The sequence below is a fragment of the Pestalotiopsis fici genome (genome assembly GCF_000516985.1).
Source record: "Pestalotiopsis fici W106-1 unplaced genomic scaffold PFICI_Scf_3, whole genome shotgun sequence".
Classification (NCBI taxonomy): Eukaryota; Fungi; Ascomycota; class Sordariomycetes; order Amphisphaeriales; family Sporocadaceae; genus Pestalotiopsis; species Pestalotiopsis fici.
The window spans coordinates 3,969,098-3,977,893 of record NW_006917093.1 but is presented as its reverse complement, the minus strand read 5'-3'; the positions used below and the strand labels follow the sequence as shown (position 1 = coordinate 3,977,893).

Sequence of the window (8,796 nt, the reverse complement as noted above, 5' to 3'; positions counted from 1 at the left end):
GGCATCGAGCTAGCAGCGGCATTGCTACCCGGAATGAGTGGACAGCAAACCCTGCTCGTGGCGCGGTAGGTATGGACGTGGGCGTGGGCGTGGGCGTGGCCATCGACGACGTGGGCGGGCATGGATGGGATTTTAGGGAGGGTCAAAGCACAAATCTTTTTTTTTTAACCATGGACCATTACTATTGCTATTGCTTCTTTGAATTATTATTATTTTATTTTATTTTAATTCGGCGTGGGTTCTACGCCATGGTCATGGAATAAGATCCCTGATGATGGCATGCTCCAGTTTCGCACCTCCAGTCATCACTCTTCCATCGGTTCTTCGCTGCAGAAACACACAAGATTCATACAGGCCCCGCTGCAGTGGGATCCTTAAGCTCAACATGATGGCCACAGGCCTGCCAAGGTGATGTATAGGTAAGCAAAATGACGTTCCCCATCCTTCTGACGGCTTTGACGACTTCTTTTGCTTTTTGTTTTCCACTCTACATACCCTCCTCTCATGCACCACGACAGTGATCATCACGAGTAGGCAAGCGCTTAGACAGATTGCGCCCTTGCTGTCTAGTACCGTAGGGTACTTGCTGTAGGTCTCCCGACAACCGATGATCACGAAGATCGTTGACAGGGCGTATACACCGGTGCCCTGGGTCCGTGGCGGATGCCGAACGACCCCTACCCAAGGCCATAACACAGAGCCACAGAGCCACAGAGCCAAAAAGACGGGAGGGTTGATGACACTACGACGTGAAGAAGAAGACTATGGCATGCAGGTCACCATCTGCAGCTAATCTCTCGCTGCACCGCTGGCTCGGCTAGGCAGTCTCCATCCTCATCCAATGACCCTAGCTCACCACTTTCCCCGAATCCCCATCATCCTGTTGGCATGAGCAACAATTGATTCCATGTCTTTTCAATTTCATAATTTATATGTTATTTGGACTATAGACAGGGCTTGATTCAATAACCTGCTGTTCCGAATACGCGAAAACAAGTAAGAAGGTTTCATCATTTCTGATTATGGTGAATCTACCAGTTCAGAGTCGGGTACTTGACAATGCCAGTAGCTGGCTAGCTGCTTGCCCAGCCGACCGTATGGGTTGATTTTTTATAAAAAAAAAAAAAAAAAAAAAACCTCGTCAAATGTTGCACCCAATGGCACATGAAGTGAAGCACGCTTATTAAAGGCATGAGGTTGATGCCGAAACCTACAGACTGCACAAATGATTGTTCAGCTAGAATCCAAGGATACCTACCCTCCATGCAGTCGTGCTTCGTGTCACAACGTAAAATCATCATAGAGCAGGTGGTCACCAGCGTCCATTTCCAGGTAGACACACATACTACCACCACACACGCGCAGCCGCACGACCATAACGTCTCATCGATATCACATGCAGCAGCCAGTTACTACTACTACGTACCGCCTCAAAATTTCGCAACTGTCGCCAGGGCTATGAGGGAGCCTGGAAAAGGCGGCTTATTCCCTTTTACGAATTCCCTGGCTAGGTACTTTACCTAGTTGGTACACACACGACCTATGAAGGTAATGTAGGTTCAGATATAAGGTACTAAAAGCCTGTCCATGTCGACTTCACTAATCTAGACAGAGTTACTACTGCCTCATTGCACAGCACCGGCCTATAGTTTATGGAATATCTACTACCTTAACGGTACTCATCAGCTGCACTTGGGCACAATCGCGGCATGCGTTCCTAGGTAAAGTACCTACATACCTCAGACTTATGGCGCAGATCATCTTGGAGCAGCAGCAGCAGCACTGGGGCCAACCAACTACGCTACAGTAGTCGTAGTGACCTTTTTTAGAGATATGCGGGACGGCACGAGTACCGTACCCCTCCCTCCCTCCGTCTCTCCCTTCGTCTCTGCTCTCGCTCGCACGGAGGCAAGATGCGATACAAAAAGCGCCAGTCAGCCAAGGACATGCCCTGTTGCGGCCTCTTGCGATTGCTGCACGTACGTATCATAGTGTGTGTACTACATTTCAGTAGTGTCCAAGCAAGGGTAATCCGTACATACATTCCTGGGCGGGCTGGCTCCGGCTGCATTGGGGCCCTCCACGCGATCGCCGGCATCCTTCCAAGCTGCTGGGTTGGAAAAAGAAAAAAGGCCTTTGCCAAGTCTGCCCCCCCATATACATACATGGCCCCAAGTAACACTAACTGGTCGGCAATTCTTCTTGCTTGCAATTGAGTTTTGGGGGCATGTACCAACTGCAATAGTCCTGTTGCAAGTCGCGGAAAAATCAGTGGGCGAGGATGCCGCAAGTGAGGGCATCCATGTACAGACACTGTCCCTTCTTTCCTCAGCCCGGTCCTATGTTCGGCAAGGCTTGACCTTTGTCTCATCCTACAACCACCATCTCGTCCATACGAAATCTCAAGAATCTTACCTGTCAATTTCTGGCTCTGGCTTGTCACGGTCACCCCATGCAAAGATGGATGAGCTCCTGCCGTTGTGTACCTCTTTGATTCAGCACTGAGAGAGAAGCGAGAGAGAGAGACAGGGTGGGAAGGAAAAAAAAAAAAATAACAAGGACGGAGCGGTCAGCCATGGCCGCACACACGAATACGCCAAAAACAAGGAGCTCCACTTGCTAAAGTATTTCACTCGACGGTACGGAATATACGTGCGAGAACCATTTGAACGGCGTCCTGACTTGGACCAAACTGACTGGGTTGCTGGGAATCGCTCGCTGGCTGACTGACACCTTTTTGGGAAGAATGCAACACTATTGGGACCCCGCGTCACAGGTTCCGGTGTTCCGCGGCCGCGGCGCAAACTTGCGGTCTGGTCACGTCACGCAACGAAACACGTTGCTAGTGGGGAGGGAAGGGAAGCAAAAGAGGTGGAGGGTGCGGCGTCTACGTGACCGTCCCCCCCAAAGACTCCATCGTGCTGAGCTGGAGTATGTAGTAGGTAGTGTATCTTATGGGTCTCGTTCGTCACCAACAATAGACTGCCAGGTCACCACACTTGGGGGTGGGCTCTATCGCGTCTATGGCTCCAATCTATTGCCGTCGACTCTTCCTGCTAGACATCAGAACATGCAGTCGCACTCTCATTGTCCGCTCTCGTCTTGATCTTGTTATGCTCTGCTCTGCTTCAAAACGACGTCGGGGGCTGGCCCATCAATGAAACTATTTTGTGCCTCCAGGGTACTACTGCCACGGGCTTACCGCCTTCATACAAGCGCACCCGTAATTAGTAGTGACGAGCCCGCCCATTCAATCGTATCTATTTCTTCATGCTTGCCAGACAAAATACACAACCCTCTACGCTACAAGCTTGAAACCCCTGACAAATAATGAATATACTTCAATATAGCCGTCGAGTTCACTGATTTGCCATTGAACCGAAAACTCCGGGAAATGAACATATAAACGACGGAGAAATGTCGATACTGCGGAGCGAAGGCCCGCATTCCGGTGCATGTAAAGAGAACACAGTTGTAGTGAAGCGTGTCGTTTATACCACAATGTGAGGTCTCGGGGCGAAAGTTTGCATTGAAGAGTCAAGCTATTTAAAGGCAAAGCTTTGATCTCTCTTTTTCGCCTTGTTCGCGTCACCATCCCGCAAGTGGATTCCAAAAGGAAGATAAAAAAACAAAAAAACAATCTCGATCGATGCAATTTTTTTCGGATGCGTGCCGAAAACCTTCGATTGAAATCGAACCGATCCGCTCCGAGAACCGCCCGCAATCCCCACCGGAGCAGCACGGCGCGGGCGGGACCCAGAGCCAGCCTTGCTTCATAAGAACGGGGACCGATTTTCTTTCCCTTCTTCAATGGCAAGGATTCTTACTAGAATTTTGGAGACTTTGGGACTGAGGAAGAAGAAGGCGCAGAAAGAAAATTCGAAACAGCAGCAGCAGCAGCAGGCAAAAGGAAAGGAGTCAGCAGAAAAGGACGTGGAGGTCAGGAACATGTCGTCAAACGCCGCCGCCGCCGCCGCCGCACCGGCATCGCTGCAGGAGTGGGAGATCAAGGAGCCGTGGATCAAGCTCCACTGCGCGCTGGGCGAGGGGCCGTACTACGAAAAGGCGAGCCACCGCCTGCGCTTTGTCGACATCATCGAGAAGCGCATACACACGGTGGACCTGCACCGGGGGCCCGAGTCGCTGTCGACGCTGCAGCTCGACGTCCGCGTCGGCGTCACGGCCGACATTGCCGGCGTCGACCCGCGCGAGCGCATCCTCGTCGGCGCCAAGCACGGCGCCGCCATCCTGCACCGCGACTCGGGCCGCTACGAGTACCTGACCAAGTTCTACGTCGAGGACAAGGAGCGCATCCGTGGCAACGACGGTGCTGTCGATCCTCATGGCCGCTTCTGGCTCGGCAGTATGACGGATTTTGGTTATGGCCCCGTGCAACCCGAGGGTGAGTAGTATATACCTTGGTCGCCTATGAATTTCTTTTGTTGCGGTCCCAGTTGATGGGGTCTCGTTGCAATCTATCTACAAGCAAAGAAGAAACTACATTGGTTTCTTCTTTTCCCGTCATATAAGTTTGATAGACAGTTATCAGAAATTTTGCTGACATGTTCATGGATCTAGGTGCCCTGTGGTTGTTCCACGCCGGAGACCCCGGCCTGGAGGTCAAGGGCCCAGTGTCCATCCCCAACTCGGTGAGCTGGTCGCCGGACAAGAAGACCATGTACTTTACGCACTCGTCGTCGCGCGTGATCCACGCCTTTGACTATGCCGACACGGCTGAAGGGCCCGCCGTGTCAAACGAGCGCATCTTCTTCATGTACAATGGCCAGGGCGAGCCCGACGGCCACCGCATCGACGTCGAGGGCAACATGTGGTGCGCCGTGTACGGCGACGCCGTGGTGCTCAAGATCTCGCCCAAGGGCCAGCTGATCGGCTGCATCAAGATGCCGACCCGCAACATTACCTGCGTCGAATTTGTCGGCACGGAGATCTTCATTACCACCGCCGGCATGGAGGAGGGCCAGGGCACCCCCGAGGAGGTCGACTTTAGCGGTGGCTTGTTCCGAATCGATGTCGGTGTTCGTGGCCAGGAGCCTCACCTGTTCAAGCTGGACGCGTAAAGTTGTTGGCGTTAGATAATGGGCTGGGTAATTTTGAGGCCAAGAAAAACAATACAGTAAAAAGAAACATCAGTTTCCAAGTGAAGAGGCTTGTACTTGCCCTCTAATTATGATGAACCGATCCTGAGGACACGACTATAAAAATGACAAATGTGCATCTCATCCCCTGACTTCAAGGCCTGCAAAGCTTTGCGCCAAGCCCGTGATACACTTATTGACGAGACCGATTTCTGGGAACTTTGCCAGTATAAATCGGCCTTGGGGGGGGGGAATTGAACCGCCTGACTGGTTTATTTCGACCCCTAGACTCGCTCAAAAGTACAACATGATCAAAATGGAATTGTGATAGCTTATGTCATCTATTCTCAGGTCTGATGAACCAGCTGAAAATACACCATTCCCGATGTATCAACCACGAGCCTTTCTGTGCTCTTTCTGAAATCTCATTCTGCAACTATCATCATTTACATGCACCCTCTTTGCCAAGCTTTACACGTCTCCCTACGATCAAAGAGTTGACTGGCGTTGTACCCTTTTCAAAGAGTATATCGGAAGCCAGGACTCAGCGCAAGGGGACCGACTCGGCTCTCCTGGACAATTTCGTCGCGTTTTTCCAGCTCGCCCTTCTCGGGACTACCACCGTCGTCCTCCTGAACGTTCTCAAGAGCGTCGAGCTTGCGATTCTCGCGCACCAGACAGAATCGCAAGACGGTGGCACAACAGATGGAGGCAAACACAAAGACGGTGTTGGCTGTCATGGCCGGGAGGTAGCGCGGCCCCGTGGACGAGTTGTACATGTACGGCGAGTAGATTTGCGCAAAATTGCCTACCATGTTGGCAAAAGCGAATGCCGCCGCGCGCTTCTCGAGTGGACGCGGGATCTAGTTTATAATCAGCCAGAACTACAAGACAAAAAGGATCGGTCTATGGAGTTCAAAATATAAGAAAATAGTTTTCATACCGTCGACGATATCCAGGCGTACGTGACCTAGTGCGTCGAAATGTGTTAGCCTCTCAAATCTTTTCATGATTGTATAGAAATTTCCACCAAGTTCTCGAGCTACCGCTACTAGGTAGGCAGGTATTTCCCGAGACAAAGTTACGGGACCGCCAAATCTCAAAGATAGACTCTTCTAGGAAAACATGCTGCTTACATTGAAGCTGCCGTAAACTCCCCCGAGCATCAAGAATAGGGAAAAGTACCGCGGCGCCAGCGTCGTCGTGGACGCCGCAACAATATAGCCCACCATGCCGACCGCAAGGGGCACGACGAGGTGGCCGTACCGCTCGGCGCGGCGGTCGCTCGAGATACTGACGGCCATGGCGACAATGGCGGCAAACACGTACGGCGGCGCCGTCATGAGCAGCGACTGCACGCTGGAGAATTCAAAAGTGGCCACCAGGGTCGGGACAAACGACGTGACCGCCGCGGCCGTCGTCTTGGTGATGACCACGGCGGCCAGCAGCCACACCTTGTAGTCGGCGAGGGCGAGCCGGACGCCGCGGAGGACGGGCCCGCGCTCCTCGTCTTGGCTGCCGCTGTGCCGGTGGAGCCGGTCCTTGGCAATGGCCTTTTCCTGCTCCGACAGCCACCGCGTCGTGCCCGGGAAGTCGGGCAGCAGGAACACGGAGCACAGCGAGAGGAAGACGGTCGCCGAGCCCTCAATGATGAACAGCCACTGCCAGGCGTGTAGTCCGTGGGCGCCGTCGAGCCCGTATTGTACGCCGGCGCCCACCAGGCCGCCAAAGGCGCTGGACAAGAGACTGCCCGTGTAGAGAACTGCCGTCCGTGTAGCAAGCTCTTTGGGCGTGTACCACGACGACAACAAGAAAAGCGCACCAGGAAAGAAGGGAGCTTCGAGAAAGCCGAGAAAGAAACGGCAAGCTACTAGGCCATGGAAACTTGTCACTGCAGCAGTACATGCAGATACGGCTCCCCTGTACAATGTTTAGTCTGGACCATATAGCCAGAAAGGACCGACAGAGCAACAGACAAAGACTTACCATAGAGCCATACAAAGAGGCAGGTATATGCTTGGCCGTACTCGAGTGAGAATCATGTTGGATGGAATCTGCAAGGCAATGTATCCGGCAAACAAGACCGATATAGCCACATTATAGTCGTCCCCTGCAAGGCCGAGGTCATCTTCGATGCCCTGCACACGAGCGTTGGGGAGTGCTTGACGGTCAAGATAGCTGCATGTTCCAACATTAGCAAGAGCGCAGACACATAGAAAAGAAACGCAAGATGATATTTTGCAACGATAAGCTTGGCTTGCCCTTACTTGAGAACGATCATCACCACCAGGACTGGCATGAGCCTCCAATCAATCTTTCGCACAAGCTTCTTTTCCAATGCTTGGTATTCCGACACATCGGTGGGCAGTAAACTTGAAGCCATGTTTGCGGCGGTGTCGTGCTGCCGATCAGGGTAGTCTGACGGGGTGAATTCGTTGACACGGTGACATTGGCTGCGAAGTCACAGCGATAAGAGATGACCACCTTGACCTGTCCAGATTGAGTGTGCAGGGTCTTGTGTCTATCTGTCTTGCCGAGTTGACTTGATGAAAAGCAAGCTGATCGATTGATGGTGAGGTCGAATATATGAATCGGCTCAATGTGCCAGTCGTGTACCACCGTTTGTATATGACGATAATGATTAGTCAAGTTGTAAAGAGAATGAAAGGAAAGATCATGACTCGAGTGGCAGGTAGGCCCTTTGCTCGCACCCTCAGATGACCAACAGAGCTTGTGCGAATCAATGTATTTTCCGGGCAATTCCCGTCGCGGGACTTGCATCTTCGAATCTGCAGTCCTCGACGATGCTGTACAACCTCATTCGTCTTCTTGACTGGTCTTTGATCCACTCCCCCATAACCTCGGGGAAGAACAGCCGATGTGAAGGTGCGGAGAAGTGAGAAAAAAAAGTCTACATGCAGTTACTCCGTTTCCCACTATATCATCACCTAGGTAGTAGCCATATCCAACCCCCGCAATGGGGTAGGTTAGTTGAAATAGGCAAGCCAAAACAGCAGATGCAAAGTCGGGGTATCTGACCAATGCGAGCGGCCCAGATTGGTAAGATAATGTAGATCATAGAATATAGAGGTTATGACTTGCGAGATTCTGCTTGAGCTTCAAAGTAACACCGCCACATATCTCGCGCAATGTGTTTTATTACAACAGTGTCCAGAGTCTTGGTCCAGTTGTCCGTGGCTGAGTATAACATTCATCTGGCAACAATTTGCAGGAAGGTATAAATGCCTATTTAGGCAGTCTTGGCTTGCAAAATTCAACTATAGACTCTTGGCCCTTGGCCCCGGCCACACCTTGAGCTTACCCTCATGGTTAGCAGGTTGAAAGGAGCATAAAAGCATACGCAGTCGCACAATAGAGCCGCACCCTGAGTGCATCTTGAGTAGGATGAATGAACGGTATCGCTCAATAAGTCGCTGAAACACTTTGCTCGCAGAGAGCCTGATAAACAGTCAGGTGTAAGCACTACGGACAGTTTGACAGTACTCTAAGCTCAACGCAAAGTGCCGGTGCCGCATCTTTGCACAATTACAAGTTCACGGCAGTTGCCAGTCCCTTTCTGGTAGACACAAGTCTGCAAGACATTACTGGATTCTGTTTTTTGTGTGTGTCCTGAGGGCCTCCCAGTTCAACAGTCGCTTATCCCGACGATGTGGGTATCTTTGCTATGACAAAAATTCAA

General features: G+C 51.7%; 2 protein-coding genes across 2 annotated transcripts; one reads left to right on the top strand and one right to left on the bottom strand.

The window, feature by feature from the left end:
- Positions 1-3,810: 3,810 nt before the first annotated feature.
- On the top strand, positions 3,811-5,078 carry PFICI_05332 (uncharacterized protein; the record flags this gene model as incomplete). The annotated part of the gene is made up of 2 exons (XM_007833913.1): positions 3,811-4,402; positions 4,579-5,078. The coding sequence occupies 2 exons, from the start codon at positions 3,811-3,813 to the stop codon at positions 5,076-5,078; spliced, it is 1,092 nt and encodes a 363-aa protein (XP_007832104.1).
- A 536-nt stretch (positions 5,079-5,614) lies between these two features.
- Positions 5,615-7,479, bottom strand: PFICI_05331 (uncharacterized protein; the record flags this gene model as incomplete). The annotated part of the gene is made up of 5 exons (XM_007833912.1): positions 5,615-5,959; positions 6,040-6,066; positions 6,233-7,016; positions 7,083-7,274; positions 7,364-7,479. 5 exons carry the CDS (start codon positions 7,477-7,479, stop codon positions 5,615-5,617), a joined length of 1,464 nt encoding a protein of 487 aa, XP_007832103.1.
- Positions 7,480-8,796: the final 1,317 nt, after the last annotated feature.